General features: G+C 43.8%; 1 protein-coding gene across 27 annotated transcripts in view; it reads left to right on the forward strand.

Annotated features, from left to right (window-relative positions):
• Positions 1-21095, forward strand: part of nrxn3a (neurexin 3a) — a 2332164-nt gene that overhangs the window by 2141833 nt on the left and 169236 nt on the right. For all 27 annotated transcript variants that reach the window (XR_010017469.1, XR_010017470.1, XR_010017471.1 and 24 more), the window contains one exon: positions 15212-15304. Coding sequence is in view for 22 of the 27 variants with exons in the window: in XM_063044591.1 (XP_062900661.1) it covers positions 15212-15304 (93 nt within the window). In the remaining 5 variants the exon portion in view is untranslated. The remainder of the gene's footprint in view (positions 1-15211; positions 15305-21095) is intronic.

Here is a 21095-nt window from a genome sequence, read left to right on the forward strand (position 1 = left end):
ATATCTGTTGAAAAATCGGTTGTTTTACTGCAGCAGTACAGTGCAAGACAGAAATGTTGCAAATATCAATAACAAGTGGCAATTTTTTGTCATTGCTGCCTTCTGGGGAGTGTCTTTACAAAATGAGTGACCCCAGCCTTTATCAACACTCTTCAGGGATTGTCTGCCTGGTGTCAGTGCCCGCGTAACCAGGACTTGTGATAGAAACATAGAAAATAGGTGCAGGAGTAGGCCATTTGGCCCTTCGAGCCTGCACCGCCATTTATTATGATCATGGCTGATCATCCAACTCAGAACCCTGCCCCAGCCTTCCCTCCATACCCCCTGATCCCCGTAGCCACAAGGGCCATATCTAACTCCCTCTTAAATATAGCCAATGAACTGGCCTCAACTGTTTCCTGTGGCAGAGAATTCCACAGATTCACCACTCTCTGTGTGAAGAAGTTTCTCCTGATCTCCATCCACCACCTGCTCCCATGGCTTCACACGACCCTCTTGGAGGGGACGGGCAAAGCGGGTGCTACGCCTTGCACAAGGGTGACCTGCAGGCTAGCAGGGCAGGCTAGAAGGGTCTTGCACCTCCTTTGGTAGAGACACACCTGTACCTTCACTGCTCCACTCCCCTGGGAAAAGGTCTGTGGCCTTCTACCATATCAATGTCCCCGATGGTTTTATAAACCTCTATGTGGCAGTGCCACAGCAGCATAGCGATTAGCATGACGCTGTTACAGCTTGTGGCATTTGGGGTTCCGAGTTCAATTCCGGCGCTGTTCTGTTAGGAATCTCTGTACATCCTCCCCATTGAATGAGCGGGTTTTCTCTGCGTCCTCCAGTTTCCTCAGTCATTGTAAATTGCCCCATGATAGTTCGGATTAATCGGGTTTATCACGGGTTGCTGGAGCAACATGGCGTGAAGGGCCAGACGGGCCTACTACACACTGTATTCTTAAATTCATGTCCACCCTCAGCCTCCGACAAATCCAGTTCTTATCACTCGAGCTTCTCCATATAATTCAAGCCCTCCAAACCCAGGAGCATCCTGGTGAATCTGTTCTCTGCCCTTTCCAGTTTAATTACCTCTTTCCTCAAGCTGGGAAACCAGAACTACACACAGCGCAAGTGTGATCCCCAGCACAACCTCAGTATAGTAACACTATGTCCACTTTGACCAATGAGCTCTGTTTAATTTTATTTTGTTTCTTCCTTGTATAATTTAAGATTTTTCTTGCGGATATTGTGCCTGTAGTGCTCTGTGCCATTGAAAGGAAGTTTTTAATTGCACTTGTGCATATGACAATAAACTCAAATTATCATCAGAATAACTTACTGGAGGGTGTATTGGAGACAGGTCAGTAGAGGATCTCTATAACCATATAACCATATAACAATTACAGCACGGAAACAGGCCATCTCGGCCCTTCTAGTCCGTGCTGAACTCTTACTCTCACCTAGTCCCACCGACCTGCACTCAGCCCATAACCCTCCATGCCTTTCCTGTCCATATAGCTGTCCAATTTAACTTTAAACAACAACATCGAACCTGCCTCAACCACTTCTGCTGGAAGCTCGTTCCACACAGCCACCACTCTCTGAGTAAAGAAGTTCCCCCTCATGTTACCCCTAAACTTTTGCCCTTTAACTCTCAACTCTTGTCTTCTTGTTTGAATCTCACCCACTCTCAATGGAAAAAGCCTATCCACGTCAACTCTATCTATCCCCCTCATAATTTTAAATACCTCTATCAAGTCCCCCCTCAACCTTCTACGTTCCAAAGAATAAGACCCAACTTGTTCAACCTTTCTCTGTAACTTAGGTGATGAAATCCAGGTAACATTCTAGTAAATCTTCTCTGTACTCTCTCTATTTTGTTGACACCTTTCCTATAATTCGGTGACCAAAACTGTACACAATACTCCAAATTTGGCTTCACCAATGCCTTGTACAATTTCAACATGACATACCAACTGCTATACTCAATGCTCTGATTTGTAAAGGCCAGCATACCAAAAGATTTCTTCACCACCCTATCCACATGAGATTTCACCTTCAGGGAACCAAGCACCATTATTCCTAGATCCCTCTGTTCTACAGCATTCTTCAATGCCCTACCATTTACCATGTATGTCCTATTTTGATTAGTCCTACCAAAATGTAGCACCTCAAATTTATCAGCATTAAACTCCATCTGCCATCTTTCAGCCCACTCTTCTAACTGGCCTAAATCTCTCTGCAAGCTTTGAAAACCTACTTCATTATCCACAACTCCACCTATCTTAGTATCATCTGCATACTTACTAATCCAATTTACCACCCCATCATCCAGATCATTATTGTATATGACAAATAACATTAGACCCAGTACAGATCCCTGAGGCACACCACTAGTCACCGGCCTCCAATGTAACAAACAGTTTATCCACCACCACTCTCTGGCATCTCCCATCCAACCACCGCTGAATCCATTTTACTACTTCAATATTAATACCTAACGATTGAACCTTCCTAACCAACCTTCCGTGTGGGACCTTGTCAAAGGCCTTACTGAAGTCCATATAGACGACATCCACCGCTTTACCCTCGTCAACTTTCCTAGTAACCTCTTCAAAAAATTCAGTAAGATTTGTTAAACATGATCTTCCACGCACAAATCTCTAGACTGATTGAAGTTTTGAAGATTAGCTTTATTTGTCACATATAGATTGAAGTATCAAAACATATAGTGAAATGCATTGTTTGCATCAAGTCAAATCAGTGAGGATTGTGCTGGGCAGCCTACAAGTGTCATCGCGTTTCTGACACCTGACCAGATTCATTTCCAATACCAGATCAATTGATTACAGCCTCTCCTTTAGTTGACTTATCTACATATTGCGTCAGGAAATTTTCCTGAACACACCTAACAAACTCAACCCCATCCAAACCACTTGCGCTGAGGAGATGCCAGTCAATTTTAGGAAAATTAAAATCATCCATCACCACAACCCTATTATTATTGCACCATTCCAGAATCTGCCTCCCTATCTGCTCTTTGATCTCTCTATTACTATTGCAGGGGGGTCTATAAAAACACCCAGTACAGTTATTACCCCCATCCTGTTTCTGACTACCACCCACACTGACTCAGTAGATAATACCTCCATAACTTCTTCCTTTTCTGCAGCCGTGACACCACCTTGATTAGCAATGCCACACCCCCACCTCTTCTGCCACCTCCCTGTGCTTTTTGAAACATCTAATTTCTGACAGACTCAGCAGCCATTCCTGTCCCTAAGACATCCGAGTCTCTGTAATGGCCACAACATCATAGTTCCATGTATTGATCCACGCTCCAACTTCATTCGCTTCCTTGCATTAAAATACACATCTCAAATCATCTAGCTGAGTACATCTTTGCTCTATCATTTACCTATCCCTCCTCACAAACTCCCTGCAAGCTGTCTCGACTTGTATGCCAACTGCCCCATCCTCTGACTCTTCATTTTGGTTCCCACCCCCATTGCAAATCTAGTTTAAACCCTCCCCAACAGCATTAGTGAACCTCCCTTCCAGGATATTGGTTCCCCTCCAGTTCAAGTGCAACCTGTACAGGTCACCCCTTTCCCAGAAAATGTTCCAATGATCCCAGGACTTGAAACCCTGCCCCCTTCACCATCTGTCAGCCACTCATTAATCTGTGCTATCTTCCTGTTCCAACCTTCCCTACCTCATGGCACCGGGGGTAATCCGGAGATTACCACCTTGGAGGTCCTGCTATTCATCCTCCTTCTTATCTCCCTAAACTTACTACACAGGGCCTCTACCCCTATCCTGCCTCTGTCATTGGTACCAATATGTACCACGGCTAAGCTCAACCTAACCAATCTATCGTCACTGCTGTAAGAGATGGTCTGGGCAAGGAACTAACTAAGCCAAGCATACAGCTGCACTTGTGTCCCTACTGATTACAGCTGCAGTTTAATGTTATTTGCAGATTGCTGTAAAATATTTTCTTTAAAGTTCATTCCTGGCAAATAGGCAGCATGTAATGAAAGGCAACTGAGGTACCAGGGGATCAAGTGACGTCTAAAGCCATGAAGGGAAGAGGCAAACATTTATCACTGTCATTTGAACCAGTACGCGGGCTGTGTCCTTGAAGGCCAATCTATATATACAGCACAGGTGCAGTTTCTGGTTTTATTCCCTGCAATGATGTTTAGTGGGTTAGAAGTTGGAGATAGTCATCGAGTCCTAGAGCCACACAGCAGAGAAACAGGACCTTAAACTCACCATTCTGACCCTCAAGTACTTATCTATACAAGTATCATAAATCATCATCAGATTTATGAATGGACAATGAACCCATGAACACTGCCTCAACACTCTGTTATTTTTATGCTCTCTTTTTGCACTACATATTAAATATTTAATTTAATTTATTTTGTATATAATGGCCAGCACTTGGTCCATACACATCTGTTCCTTGCATTTATTAAGTCGCATTGAGTTCCAGATATGGGAAGTTATGTTAAACACAAAAGATTCTGCAGATGCTGGAAATCCAGAGCAACACACACAAAATGGAGGAGGAACTCCGCAGGTCGGGCAGCATCTATGGAAATGAATAAACAACACTTCAAGCCAAGACCCTTCCTCAGGACTGGAAAGGAAGGGGGAAGACACCAGAGTAAAAACTTGAGGGGAGGGGAAGGAGGGCTAGATAGAAGGTGATAGGTGAAGCCGGGTGGGGGGAAAAGGTAAAGGGCTGGTGAACAAGGAGTCTGATAGAAGAAGTGAGTGGACCATGGAAGAAAGGGAAGGAGGAAGGGTCCGGGGGAGGTGATAGGCAGGTGAGGAGAAGCGGTAAGAGACCAGCGTGAGGAATAGAAGAGCTGGTTATGTTGCAGCTTTATAAAGCTGTACTTGAGCTGCCTCTGGAGTATTACATTGAATTGTGGACACCCCATCATAGGAAGAATGGGGAATCTTTGGGAGAGTGCAGTTAAAGTTTACCTGGATTCAAGGGTGTGTTGGACAAACTTGGGTCGTTTTCTTTGAAGCAACAGAGGATGCTGCCTGACCTGCTGAGTCCCTCCAGCATTGTGTGTGTGATGCTCCAGATCTCTATCATCTACAAAATCTCTCGTGTCTCCAGAGAAACACAGGTTAGTTTTAAGCTGAGGAGAAGATGGGAGATGGATAGATTTGACAATGGTGAGGCCAAGTTGCCATGGGGATAATTTGCAGAGATCACCTGGTTGATGAGTTAATGGGATCAAATTGAGAATGAGAAGGCAGACAAAAGGAGTCTGAAAGTTGTGAAGTGCACGGTAAGTACAGGCTGTGCTAATGGAGGGAGACCTGCTGGGCCATTTCGAACATGCAGCATCTCCACCGTTTTGATTTTCAGTTTTTTACAGTGTGTGTGACTGAGAGACCGTGTGCAGTCACATGCAGTTTGTGTATATGTGTGTGTATATTCCCTTATGTTTATGATTAAAGATTAACAATTAACTTTGTCACATGTACATCGAAACATCTAAACAGACAGTGAAATGGGTCGTTTTGCATCATCTGAGGATTGTACTGGGGACAGCACACAAGTTTTGTTATCCTTCTGCCACAGTCATAGCATGCCCATAACTTACTAGCCCTAACCAGTGCACTTTGAAATGTGAAAGGATCCCACAAAGCACGGGACTACCTGTGTGTGGTCTTGTGTCTGTGTGACTGTGTGCGTGTGTGTGTGTGTGTGTGTGTGTGTGTGTGAGTGACACCCCTGACTACTCCTCCCGGTCTCTCAGTCAGCAGACTGTTGGTGTCTGAGCTGGCTGTGCTCCCCCTGCCGACGCAGAGCACGTGGGACGTCCCACTCCGGAGATTTGAGTTTAATATCTCAGCTGATATTCCGCAACTCCACTTTTGAATGCCAACTTTTATGCCAAATTGAATAGCACTTACCACCCTGTGTAAAACAAAACCTCTGATATCCCCCCAATACTTTCCTCTAATACCTTAAAATAATGCCTTTGCTTTTTATTTTTATATATTTAACAATACAGCACGGAGTTGCCCCTTCCAGCTCTTCAAGCCAATGCGCCCCAGCAACCCCACAACCCCGATTAGCCCTAACCGAATCATGAGACAATTTGTAATGACCAATTAACCTCCCCGATATGTCTTCGGACTGTGGGAGGAAACCAGAGCACCTGGGAAAAACCCATGCGTTCAATGCGGACGACCTACAGAGGCTCCTCACAGAACAGTGCCGGAATTGAACTCTGAACTCCAGAACACGCTGAGCTGTCATAGGAGAGCGTTAGCTGCGGCGCTACCGTGGTGTCCAATTGCCTTGTGTTAGACATTTCCGGCCGAGGAAGAAGTCTCTGGTTGTTCACTGAATCTCAGCCTTTTATCATCTTGTACACCTCTATCAGGTCACTGCAAGCGTCAGAAACCTGAAACTGGTATTGGTACTGGTTTATTATTGTCACATGTTCCCAGATACAGTGAGAAGCTTGGATTGCATACTGTTTATACAGATCAAATCATTACACAGTGCATTCAGCTACACCAAGTTAACACAATAACAATGCGGAATAAAGCGTAACAGCCACCAAAAAGTGGAGTGCAAGTATACAAAGATCATAATGAGGTGGATTAAGGAGGGCAAGTGTGAGGCAGGGAGTGGAAGATGATTATCATTTTGTGCCGTGTCATATGACATGGGTGATCATGGTCTATGACCATGATTGTTCTTGGCAAATTCTGCAGAAGTGGTTTCCCATTGCCTTCTTTACAACAGTGGTCCCCGACCTCCCGGCCGTGGACCGATACCTGGTCGTGAAGCATGCAGGGGTGCAGTGGTAGCTGGGATGCACCCAACACATCTTTAAGAAAAAAGCCAAAATAAACAAGCTAATTAATTAGATGAGGAGTGATGTGTGTTTCCTCAGCTTCCCCTTCCTGAAATATATAATCACTTCCTTGGTCTTACTGATTGGCTGCCCGGCACGTAAATGTTGGTCCAGATCAGAGGCGTTTGCTCATTGCGTCACCTCTGATCTGGGCCAACATTTACATGCCGGGTGGCACCTAATTAATTAGCTTGTTTATTTTTGCTTTTTTCTTAAAAATGTTCTGTGTGCATCCCAGCTATCACTGCACCACAGCATGCTTTGCGGATCGGTATCGTTCCGCGGCCCGAAGGTTGGGGACCACTGCTTTACAGGATGGGTGACCCCAGCCATTATAAGTACTCTTCAGAGATTTTCTGCCTGGTGTCAGTGGTCGCATAACCAGGACTTGTGATATGCACCGGCTGCTTCCTTGGCTTCATGTGGCCCTGATCACGGGAGGGGCTAAGCAGGTGCTACACCTTGCCCAAGGGTGACCTGACCTGCAGCTAGCTGAAGGAAGCAGTGCCTCACACCTCCTTTGGTAGAGACGTATCTCCACCCCACTGGGTAGTGATAGGTGGGCCAAAGAAGAGTGAAGGACGGTGAGCAGATTAAAGGAGGAAATGTCGGCAATATTCAACAGGTTGGGCAGTGCCGGAAGGGTGGGAATCAGAGTTCATGTTTCAGGGCAAGGTTGCAGGGATGGGGTGAACTTTTGTAGTAGGTTAGGGAGAGGTGAGGTTGGAGGGTACAGTCATAGAGCTAAGTTCTATCAGGAGTGCAGGGGAGCACAGGGGAAGCCATTCGGGCCCTCAAAGTTATTCTGGCAGGTGCGGCAGATGAAGATAAGGGAACTGGGTATTTTTGTCCTACAGAAGTGAGTACCTGAAGGTTACTCAACTACAGAAAACTGTCACACTGCCATCAATAATAGGAGCAAACTAGAAGATGCAAAGCGCTACTTAATAGCTGTGATTGAAGAGAATAATAAGGTACAGCCTGTCTCCACAAGAGCTGAACAAAGCTCCTGTCGCTCAATGGATTTAAAGTGAGGAGAAGAGAATAAAAGATCCAGAATGGGCCTCCAGAATGTAATAAAGTACATACACTAAAAACGAAACACAGAGGCACTGTTAGAAGGAGAGTGCAGAAAACCATTTGTGGTGGGTGTTTAAGCTGTCCCGTTCTTCATGTCAGGCACCAGCACAGCCAGCCTTTAGAAACAAGCCACAGAGCTCTCTTCAGCTGGTTGGTTGCTATGGCTCCAAAAGACCATAAGACGTAGGAGAAGAATTAGACCATTCGGCCTATCTAGGTTGGGTGAGACTAGAACTACAGGTTTGGGATGGAATATGAAATATTTAACGGGAACCTGAGGGAGATTTTCTACACTTTGAGGGTGTTGGGAGTGTGGAGTGAGTTGCCAGTGGAAGTTGTAGATGGAGGTTCAATCGTAACAACGAAGAGAAGTTTGGATAGGAACATGGATGACAGGGGGTGTAGAGGGCCATGATCCAGGCCAGTACAGACTGGATGGACCAAAGGGCCTGTTTCTGCACTGCAGTACTCCTATGATGCAGGAGTTGCCCTTTTGTCCCACAATGTTTGTGCTGAGCATGGTGACAAATTAAACTAAACCCCTTCTGCCTGTACAAGATCCATATCCTTCCAGCTTCTTCCTTTTTCATGTGTCTGTCTGAGAGCCTTTTAAGCACCATTATCGTATCTGCTTCCACCGCCCCTGGCAGCCCATTCCAGGCCCCCAATTCTGAACAAATCTTGCCTGCTCATCTTATTTAAACGTTTCCCCTCTTATCTTAAATGCATGCCCACCTGTACTTGACATTGTTACCCTGAGGTGACAAAGGTTCTGATTTTTTTTACCATCTCACATCTCACATAATCTTGTAAAGCCCTATCCGATCTCCCCTCAGCCTCTGCCGCTCCAGAGAAAAGAACCCAGGTTTATTCAACCTCTCCTTATAGCTTATACCCCCTAATCCAGGCAACATCCTGGTGAACAACTTCTGCACCTTTTTCAAAGCTTCTTCATCCTTCCTGTAATAGGTGGCTAGAACTGAGAAGGTGTGGTATCCAGCTCTGACAGGCTGCTCAGTCATGAGGGGGACAGGAAACCCCTGATGTGGCAGAGTGATTGGTCTGCATGTGTGAGCACTGCGTGTTGGGAGCCGCTCCCACAGTGATCATTAACCACATCACCTCTTTAAGGCAAGGGTTCCCTACCATTTTTATGTCATGGACCAATGCCATTAAGCAAGGGGTCCATGGGCCACAGGTTGGGAACCCCTGCTCTAAGGTGTCTGAAAAGTGGAGGAAGTTAATTGCCAGCCCCTGGGGATTGGCACAGGAACCATAGACAAAAAAGATATGCGGGTGCTGGAAACCGTGAGCAGCACACACAAAAGCTAGAGAAACTCAGCAAATCAGACAACATCTATGGAGAGAAATAAACAATCAAGGAACCCTTAATCAGGACTATCAGGCAGAGTTGACCTTTTAACCTACTCCACGATCAATCTGACCCATTCCTCCTGCACAGCCCATAACCCTCCATTTTTCTTTCATTCGGAGTTTCGTAAATGTCTCAATTCTATCAGCCTCTACCACCACCCACACGCCTACCACTCTCTGTGTTAAAAACCCTACCTCAGACATCTCCACTAAACTTTCCTCCACTCAACTCTGTTATTAGCCATTCCTACCCGAGAAGAAAATGTGCTGGCTGTTACTGTATCTCTACCTTATATTACTTTATCTACTAATCAACACGCTCCAAAACCTGGACCTCTGTAACTCCCTCTGCAACCGGATCCTTGACTTCCTCACTAGGAGACCACAAGTCTGTGCGGATCAGAAATATCACCTCCTCCTCACTGACAATCAACAATGGTGCACTTCAAGGATGTGTGCTCAGCCTAACGCTCTCGTCTCTCTACACCCATGACTGGGAGGCTAGGCACAGTTCAAATGCCACCTATAAATTTTCCGATGACACAATTTCAGATGGTGACAAAGAGGCGTATAAGGGTGAGATAGATCAGCTGGTCAAGTGGTGTCATAACAACAACCTTGCACTCAACATCAGTAAGACCAAGGAAGTGATTATATATTTCAGGAAGGGGAAGCTGAGGGAACACACCAGTCCTCATCGAGAGATCAGTAGTAGAAAGGGTGAGCAGTTTCAAGTTCCTGGGTATCAACATCTCTGAAGATTTATCCTGGACCCAACATATTGATGCAATTACAAAGAAGGCATGACAGTGGCTGTATTTCATTAGGAGTCTGCGGAGATTTAGTATGTCACCAGGGACTCTAGCAAGTTTCTATAGATGTACCATAGAGAGCATTCTAACTGGTTATATCACCATCCGGCATGGAGGGGCCACTGCACGGGGTCAGTAAAAGCTGCAGAAAGTTGCAACCTCAACTAGCCCATCATGGGCACCAGCCTCCCCAGCATCGAGGTCACCTTCACAAGTCGATACCTCAAAAAGGTGACATCCATCATTGAGCACTCCCATTACCCAGGATGTGCCCCCTCCTCATTGCTACAATCAAGGAGGAAATACAAGAACATAACGACACACACTCAACATTTTAGGAACAGCTTCTTCCCCACTGCCATCAGACTTCTGAATGGTCCATGAATTCATGTACACTACCTCACTTTTTTTCTGTTTTGCTCACTTTTTGCACGTTATTTAACTTTTAACCTCTTTATTTCTTATTGTAGTTTATATACAATATTTTATTACATACTACACTGTACTGCTGTCCCAGAACAGCAAATTTCAAGCTAGTGATATTAAACCTGATTCTGATCCTTTATGTAATCGTCTCTCACCTCCTTTGCTCCAAAGAAAATTCAGTCAGCCTTTGCTGAGAAGACATGCTCTCTAATCCAGATAGCATCCTGGTAAACCTTTTCTGCGCTTTCTCTAAAGCTTCCACATCCATCCTACAATGATAGGAAAGCAGTGCTGGCTGTCACCCATAACACACTCTATCTACTGAATGCCTCTTATAATCAGATCCATCTCCATTGAGTCAACACTCACAACACCTGCAGAAACTCAGCAGGTCGGGCAGCATCCGTGGAAATGAACAGTCAATGTTTCGGGCTGGAAACCTTCATCAGGACTGAAGAGGGAAGGGGCAGAGGCCCTATAAAGAAGGTGGGGGGAGTCACCTATCATCCTCCTTCACTCCAAAAACATAACCCCTAGTTTGCTTAACCTTTCAACAGGGAGAATCTCTGCCTGTTGACCATGAGCACCAACATTGACAGACTCTTTGCCAAGTTTGCAGGGAGAACCTGTATAATTCGAGCCCATACAACATTGTTATTGTGCCTTCATGGAAAGTTTCAGACATTAGCAGCATTGGAAGTTCATCCAAAAGAACTAAGAGAATGCTTGGGCAATGACAAAAGAACTAAGAGAATACCTGGGCAATGACAAAAGAACGAAGAGAATACTTGTGCAATGACTGTTAGACTTCAGAACATACAATGACAAAAGGCAGTGATCAAGTCAGGTCACGTTCATGGACAGGATACGGATAGTCATCTGGATTTTAAAACGATTTTCACCCCTGATTTTTCCCACTCTTTCCTAAAACATGATAGAGTGACTATCTCTTCTCCTTCTCCCCTGCGATAGGGGGAACTGACCGAATTCACTTACTTATTTAGAGGTACAGTGCAGAACAGGCCCCTCCAGCCTGACCAAGCCAAGGTCCTCAAGGGACAATCCTTGACTTCTTGATTGACTCCAATGAGTTCCAGCTAATTGAGCTCAAATTGTATCGGTGTTTCTATTGTTAATTCTGAATGAATGGTGTGACCTATCAGGGACCATGTTACGACTTCTGTTGTGGAAGGAGGTGAGTCTTTAGTCCAGAGAAGGATCAGCTTTGTAGGAAGGCAGATTTTATACATCCTGTGGTGGAAGAAGGGTGAGGGTGTGGGGGTTGGCACAGTAGCACATCGGTTAGCACAACATTTTACAGTACCAGTGGTGGGGTTCAACTCCAAACTGTGCCTGTAAAGAGTTTGTACGTTCTCCCCATGACCACTTGGGTTTTCTCCAGGTGCGCCGGCTTCCTCCCATAGTCCAAAAGCATACCGGTTGGTAGGTTAGTTGTTCATTGTAAATTGTCCCGTGATTAGGCTAAGATTAAATTGGGGGATTGCGAGGCAGTGTGCCAGGAGGTAGGGGTGGGGTTGCATCATGCTGTATCTTTATTTCTGGGTGGGGTTGCACCGTGCTGTATCCCAATAAATAAATAAATGCCCTCCTTTCTTTCACTGAAGGAAGTGGGTGCTTCCTAAGAGGGTAATTGATAATTGATTCATTGTTGTCACATGTACCAAGATACAATGAATAACTTTAAACACAAGAGCCTCTACAGAATCACACACACAAAATGCTGGAGGTACTCAGTAGGTCAGGCAGCATCTGTGGAGGGGGATAAACGGTCAATGTTTCGGGCAGAGACCCTTCATCGGGACTGGAAAGGAAGGGGGAAGAAGCCAGAGTATGAAAGTGGGGGTGAACTTGTATGGATGGTACAAAAACTTTGTTTCATATTGATCATTTCAAACACATGACCATTGTGCTTTGTACAAAGGGGAATGAAATGAAAGAGTGCAGAAGGTAATGTTACGGACAAAGTGAAGTACAGGTAGACAATAAGGTGCCATGATGAGGTATAGTGACAGGTCAAGAGTTAATTTTTATTGTAAAAGTTGTCCATTCGAGAGCCTTCTAACAGTGGGATAGAAGCTGCTTTGAGCCCAGTGGTGCATGTTTTTAAGCTTTTGCCTGATGGGGGTTGTGGGGAGGAGGTAGAAGAGAAAATGTCGGGGGTAGGAGGGGTCCTCGATTATGTTGGCTGTTTTACCAAAGCTGATCGTGTTTGGGTCCCTGCGATTGCCTGCTCGAGGGTGGGAGACAGTGTCAACCATGTCAACAATGCCAGTATCTGGATTGCTGTTTACGTTTAACAGGTAAAATTTGTGCAAGGTGTTTAACAGCAGTGGTTCACATGGTGTCACCATTGCCACCTCACTGAGTAATTAACAAGAACTTGATGAAGAGAAATTGACCCTGCAACTGAAGTCAAAGTAGAGGAACTTGAAATTTATACAATGGTTTAGCTCCTGGACCATCCTGATTCCAGATGTAAATATTTATGTACTAGAAAATGTAATATGGCATGAGATGCATTATGAAGAATATGACCCCCACTGAACCCTTTCCTCCATCCAAATGCCCCTGTTGTACAACAGCAAAGCGTATCCTCCTTGTGTTTCTGTGATCCACAGTCAACAGCATTGTACAAAAAAACAGTAATCAATACTGAAAAAAGATCACCGGATTTGTGATCAAGAATACAGTAAACCATGGTATAAATGTTTCTTTTGTTTTATTTCCAGGAAGAAAATGTCTTGGCTTTTTAAAGCTTTTCCATCTGTAATGCTAATTTGGCTTCATGAGACTCTCATTAGCTTGCAGACTGAGAGTGTTCATCAGAAAAATGACCGTGATATCTGTCTTCTGCATCTGATCTGTTTTTTTAAATAAAAGTCTAAGTTATAATGTAAATGAAATCGAATGACTGTGCATGTTCAGTCCATTAAAAATGACTAAACATTAAAATAAATTACTCATTCCATACCCTGGGTAAGGCCTTACCTGTCCAGGACAATGGATTATAAAATGTTAATGTCCATATCTCGTGGTCTCAATTGTGCCTATGAAGAAGTTAAAGTGTTTTCTTTGACTTTGGATAATTGCTGCTTCCAGGAAAGAATTTCTTTCAATTAATTGTCTTTTTAAAATTATTTAAATGGTATAATACGTTGTATGGCAAAAAAATTGCACTGTTATTTTCCAAGGAAGAACGTGAGTCATGGTCCCACGGGCAAGCAGTCTGATTGTTGAAAAGTACATCGAAAAATACAGTGAAATGCATCATTTGCATCAAATCAAATCATCACGGATTGTGCTGGGCAGCCTGCAAGATGTCAGTGACATCTGACATCACCTGCAGCACGATAGCATAGAGGTTAGCACAACACTTTACAGCACCAGCAATCAATGATCAGGGTTCAATTCCTGAAGCTGGCTGTGAGGGATTTGTACGTTCTCCCTGTGACTGCGTAGACTTCTTCCGGGTTTCCTCCCACATTCCAAAGGCTTAGGGGTTAGTAAGTTGTGGACAGGTTCTGTTGCCGCCCGGAAGCGTGGTGACACCTGGCAGGCTTTCCTCAGCACATCCTTGGCCTATGTTGGTCGCTGATGCATGGCAGGAATCTGAAATGAGGGGTCAGAATTTTAATGTTGCACATTTGGTGAACTGAGTACCAGGTCAGTAATCACAGGGTAAGGTGAATGGGATCTGGTGAAAGTTAAAACATGGACAGTGGACCTTTGGACGAGCCTCTGGTGATAGAAAATATTCAAAATGAACAAGGCGGGCGGGTGAGGGGGATGAAGTAAGAAGCTGGGAGATGATTGGTGGAAGACTCAAAGGGCTGAAGAAGAAAGAATCTAATAGGAGAGGGCAGTGGACCATGGAAGAAAGAGGAGAGAGGAGGGGAAGCAAAAGGAGATGATGGGCAAATGGGGAGAAGAGGATAACCAGAATGCAAAATGGAAAAAGATAGAAGAAGGGAGGAAAGAGATATTATTGGAAGTTAGAACAAAGTGAAAAAACGGTACAGGCCTTCAGCCCACAATGTTATGCTGACCTTTTAACCTAATCTAAGATTAATCTAATCCTTCCCTCCCACATAGCCCTCTATTTTTCCTTCATCCATGTCTCCATCTAAGAGTCTGTTACACGTCTCTAATGTATTTGCCTAATGAACATTAAAATAGCTGGAGGGACTGATCAGCCAAAGCCCAGCCACATACTTAAGGATGAGATCTTGTCCTCTGCAACAAACGGATAGGCTGAGTAACCAGGATGTGATCAAAAGTTTCGAAGCTTTCAGTTCTCCTTCCCATTTACAGTAGAATCTGTTCGAGGATCACCACCAGGTCACAGGGTCTAAGGAAAATGACAGTGTCAATTTAATGCCATTACAAATCGATATTTTGTAAAATATGCAGAACTATTTAAAAGTGTGTTAACTTGATGCAGTGATATTACGCATTATAAATCTCAAAAAGCCCTTAAAAACCTGATGTTGACTGGCTTTTATTGATTTCACAACAAACAAATTGTAATTAAAATGTAAGATGTTCACAACTAACCCTTGACCTTCCAGATTCTTTTCTTTTAAGCTTTCTCTTTAAACTTTAAAGGAAACATTGATAATGAACGCCTGGCGATTGCTAAAACGAAAGTCCCCAAAAAATTCAGAGGAATAGTATTTGATGAGTGGCTACAAGAGAAAGGTAATCTCCATTAAAAACTTTAACATTAACACTTTCAATTATGTTATATATATTTTTAATAAAGAAAAATCTAAAGCTTGCATTAAAGTCTTGATTGTAAAACAAGTAACTTAAAAATAATCTTTGCTATTGAACAAGCGTCTTGACTTAATGTAATTTATAACTTGCTTCTGGTAACAACATTTTATATTGATAAATATCTTTATAATTCATCATCATTAAACTGTAGTTAAAGGGACTGTCAGATTTTTGGCTTTTGTTAAATTATTGCATGAAATTCTAAAAAGGTGAATTATAACATGCATTATACATGATAATTCGTTGGGTGCTGGTAAATTTGCAGAAAATAAGCTTGTTTCTAAAGTGGATTCTTTACATCCAATTGAAGAACTTAATATTTTATAAGAAACTTCAAAATTAATCTAAATGGAGTGCTTTTTTAATATCTATCACCTTTTACCCAAGATCCTAATCATTAAAGTCCCTTTAACGCTGATTGTAAAAGTTAATATGACTCAGGCTTAATATTCAAATTGATGCATGCACGGTTATTATATTTACTTTCAACTTCTCTGATGCTTGCTAACCTCTTAGTGTTTGCTTTTAAACTTTTGCCTTGAAATTATGATGTGGAATAAAGTAAAATTTACATTTGAGTTCAATGACTGCCTTAAAAGTCTTCAAAGGAAACAGAGAGGCATTTTGTACAAAGACAAAATCCTGTGAGCAGCACTGAGCTTACGCTGTGTGTGCTGGCTAAAGATGATATTCTACAACATGGAATGAAATGACTATCACTGGGTGTGTTCCTATCCTGGAAAGGTTTAATTTCAGTCCAAGGCCCTTTGTAAAGGTTGGCAAGGTTAGGGTTGACAACTCTGTTGGATGTATCCCTGGTAGCTCAGGACCTAGCCTCCTACCTCTACTCACACTCCATCCACCAAGGAACCCATCTCCTGCTTTCACGCATAACCATGGCCAATTGGAGAGCCAACAGATATTCAGTTACCTAATAGGATTTCTCATAACCATCATTAGCCCGAACCTTTTTCCCTTCAATCTGTACTGCTTCTACCATTAATACAAAACACATTGAAATAAAGGTGTCACCATCACATCTCAAGGAGTTGCCATTATATTTTCACCCCTAGCTTTTCTCCAGTTTCACCTTCAATCCCTGGGCAGTAATTCAATTTGCCGTCTCACCTCAAGGACAACTCTTCCCACAACACTGAATGTGAGCTCAAGCTCCAAGAGTGGGGCTGGTATTCCGGTCTTGAACTGAGACTGAAGGACACTGGATCATAAAGCCAAGGCCCTCTAGGGAAGCAGTGGATGCAGAACTTGGGAAGTTCAATATAACGTGACAAACGTTTATATGGTAGTTTTGTCATAATGTAAATTCAAGGCATTGTGATTTAATGTCAGCAGCAATCTTTTCCAGACAGTTTTATTTTATACTTTAAATCATGCTCACAATAAATGTTTGCTAATTTTAAAGAAAGGTAGTTTTGCTTTTGTCTTTTTTTATATTTGATTTGTGACCTGAGCTTTAGTTTCCCCCAACTAAGCATATTGTGGTGGGGGGAAAATATGCTGGAAGAAACATAAAAAAAATGTTAAATTGGTGTAAATTAACTTTCCACAGGTAAAACATATTTAAATGCAAATGTAGTCCCTGGCGTTGACACTGAGAGCAAATGAGCAATCCCTGACTAAGAGCAGGATGTAAAAATGAGCAATTTTAATAAGCTGCTGAACAGATCCTCAGAGAATTCAGCTTTATTACAGATAACTGTTTTATAATTAAAGGATGTGACACACCCTTGTATCTAAAATGTGTGTAAAGGAAATTAAATGTCAAAGTTTCCAAAAGAACTCATTTTTCTACTAATGATTTCACATTTTTCTTATAACACAGAGGCGTGGAGATGTTGGTCCATGCCAACTCTAAAAACAATCCCACCAAAGCTATTCCCCCATATTTCCCCATATAAGTTTTCCTCAGGGTACAACAACCAGCTTACGGGCGGCCTGTACACACGGGCAGGTTGGGATGGATGGATGAGGATAGATTTACCATCTGCTGCAGAGCTGCCGGGTGGGGACTGAAGATTACCATGTACTTTATCTCCACACGACCCCACCACCCACCCTGCTGAACCACAACAAGAGGGCTGAGCAGCGCAGCCGTCCGGCAGTTTCTCTTTTTGTGTCCGCTCGCTCTGCTGTCACTGCTGCTTCTGTGATCCTCTCCCACACACTATCCAGAATCATGTTTACTATCACTGACATTTGTCATGCTATTAGTTGTTTTGTGGCAGGAGTACATTAAAAAGTTATTATAAGCAATCTACATATAAAAAAAAGTGCAAAAAGTTAACAAAATACTAAAGTAGTCTTCATGGGTTTATGGAGCATTCAGAAATAAAATGGCAGAGGGGAAGAAGCTGTTCCTAAAATGTTGAGTGTGTGGCTTTAGGTTCCTTTACCTCTTCCCCGATGGTAATATGAGAAGTATATCCTGGTAGTGAAAATTTTTACTGATCGATGCTACCTTCTTGAGGCCTTGCCTTTTGAAGGTGTCCTCGAACGCTGATGCCCATGATGGAATACTGTTCATTCTGACTCATGAACAGTTCAGATTATGGACAGTTCTCAGAAACTGAGGTCCCTGTCGTACCCTGGGAGGCCATTCTCTCCCTACTGATTCTGCTACACTACACTCACCCCTGCACATATACTAGGTGTAATGACAATAACTGCATAACCTAACCTCTAGCACATAAGACCATAAGACTTCTTTGCCCATTCTCTTAATCTATCCATGTCCGTCTGAAGACTCGCAGTTTCCTCAACGCTACCTGCCCCTCTGTCTATCTTTGTATTGTCCTCAAGCTTGGCCACAAAGCCTTCAATTCCATCATCCAGGTCCCATGGGAGCAGAGTTAGTCCATTTTGCCCACCACTAATCATGGCAGATCTATTACTCTCTCTGATCCCCATTCTCTGGGAAGGGACCAGAGCATCCCGAGAAAACCCACAGAACGCAGGGAGAACACGAAAACTCCACATATTTGGGCCCATTATCGAAGAAGAGCTGTGCTGGCATTTGAGAGAGTCCATAGGAGATTCACAAGAATGATTCCAGGATTGAAAGTGTTAGCGTATGAGGAGCATTTGATGCCTCTGGGCCCGTACTCCTTGGAGTTTAGAAGAATGACGGGAGATCTCCATAAGACCATAAGACAAAGGAGCAGAAGTCAGCCATTTGGCCCATCGAGTCTGCTCTGCCATTCTTATTGAAGTCTATCAAATATTGATTGGCCTAGGTAGAGTGGATGTGGAAAAGATGTTTCCTATAATGGGGGAGTCCAGGACCAGAGAGAAGAGCCATTTTCAGAATAGAAGAAAATCCATATGGAATAGGGAGAAGGAGAAATTTCTTTAACTAGAGGATAATGAATCTGTGGAATTCATTACCACAGGCATCTGTGGCGGCCAAGTCATTGGGCATATTTAAACTGGAGGTTGACAGTTTCTTGATTAGTTAGGGCATCAAGGGTTAGAGTGAGAAGGCAGGAGAGTAGGGTTGAGAGGAATAATAAATCAGCCGTGATGGGTTGGCGGAGCAGATTCAATGGGCTGAATGGCCTAATTCTGCTCCTAAATTTTATGATCTTATTGGCAGCACCCGAGATCAAGACTGAACCCTGGTTACCTTGAGGCAACAGATCTAGCTTCTATGCCACAGCACTGCTCTTAATCAACATCCCTATCATCATCAGTGGATCTTTGACAATTCTCTGAAGAATACCATTTCCACAACAGGAATACTTTTGGGGCCAGCTCATCCAGGAATCTTGGTCATCATAGACCAGTTAGATCAAAGGGCCTATATCTGTACCGTATTACAATGGCTCTCTGACTGGCTTCCTACCCCTACCTGTACTGTAGTGTGTAGCTACTCCACCCAGTTTGCCACTTTGCTTTACAAAAACAAGTTTGTTACCAGTACTACATTTCTACATCAAATTATTACAAACTACAGCAACAAATAAACTTCTGCTGAGTAATAACTATTACCATTCTGATTTGGGATGCACTAGCTTCCCTGTGGCTCCCGATGTTCTTAGAGCCCCCCACTCAATGACAGTGGACATTAGAGTTATCAAGTACTACAGCACAGAAGTAGGCCCTTCAGCCCATCTGGTCCATGTTGAACAATATTCTACCTCATCCCATTGACGTGCACCTTGACCTCTCCCTCCGTACCTCCCCTATCCATGTCCCTTTCCGAACCTCTTTTCAATATTGAAATCGAACCTGACTCCACCACTTCTACTGGCACCTTGTTCCACACGCTCACCTCCTCTGAGTGAAGAAGATCCCCCTTAGTTTCCTCTTAAACACTTCACCTTTCACCCTTAACCCACGACCTCTTGTTCTCATCTTACCCAACATCAGTGGAAAGAGCCTGCTTACATTTACCCTATCTATACCCCTCATATTTTTATATACCTCTATCAAATCTCACCTCATTCTCCACCGCTCCAGAGAATGAAGTCCCAACCTATTCAACCTTTCCCCATAGCTCAGGTCCTCAAGTCCTGACAACATCCTTGTAAATTTTCTCAGCACTCTTTCAATCTGTCAGGTAAGTAACCAGAACTGCACACAATACTCCAAATACACCCAGCCTTTCTCTTGAAACGTAACCCCGGGAGATGGGCCAAGATGTTGGCTTGATTCATCAGGGATTCCTGGAGTAGTGTGGGTACACGGATGAGCAAGGGTCCTTTTCCAACTGGATAATGTTCAGCTCCAAGCCACTGCTTTAGAAATGAGTGATCAGGCCCCTGCTTTAGAAATGAGTGATCAGGCCCCTGCTTTAAAAATGAAGGATCAGGCCGCTGCTTTAGAAATGAGTGATCAGGTCCCTGCTTCCACCACCACCCCTCCTCCACTGAGCAGACCGAATGCTTCTGTTTTGACCTCCTTCTGAAGCGTGGGAGGCAGCATATCTACATAGTCCGTTATGTTCCACATCAAATCTCCCAAGAACATTAGTTGTGACAGCCATAATAATGACAACGTGAACATTAACATGTAATTCTCTCAATTCCATTCCTTAGCGTATTTTATGACATAACAAACTGAAAATGCAAGAGGCGCACATCAGATCAGGCAGCCACTGTAAAGATTTATTTTATTTGTCACATGTACATCAAAACACGCAGTGAAACGTGTTGTTTTGTGTCAACAACCAACTCGGTCTGAAGACGTACTAGGGGCTGCCCACAAGAGGTGCCACACTTCCAGCACCAACATAGCACGCCCAGAGCCTACCAACCCCAACCCGTAGGAGGAAACTGGAGCACCCGGAGGAAACGCATGTCGTTTCAAGAGCAAAGTGTGAGCTGTTGGGGGTTCCCACCTGCCCACTTATTCCTCATTTGGCTTCATGCTCCACCTATCAGATTCCTTCACCTGCAGCCCTTTGGTGCCTCCACCTATCACCTCCATTCTTCCCTCCCCTCCCAGTCAATCCCTCCTCACCACCATCCACCTATCATCTACTATCTTTTGCCCCACCCCTTCACCTCACTATACAGGTTACCTCCCTCCCACTCTCACAGCCCAGATGAAGGGTCTCGACTGATATGTTAGTTGTCCATTCCCCTCCACTGATGCAGCCTGACCCGCCGAGTCCCACCAGCAATTTCAGGTTCAGATTTATTTATTCCACGTACATCAAGACATTCAGTGAAGTGAGTCTTTTGCGTTAACA

This window comes from Mobula hypostoma, chromosome 1 (genome assembly GCF_963921235.1).
Source record: "Mobula hypostoma chromosome 1, sMobHyp1.1, whole genome shotgun sequence".
NCBI lineage: Eukaryota > Metazoa > Chordata > Chondrichthyes > Myliobatiformes > Myliobatidae > Mobula > Mobula hypostoma.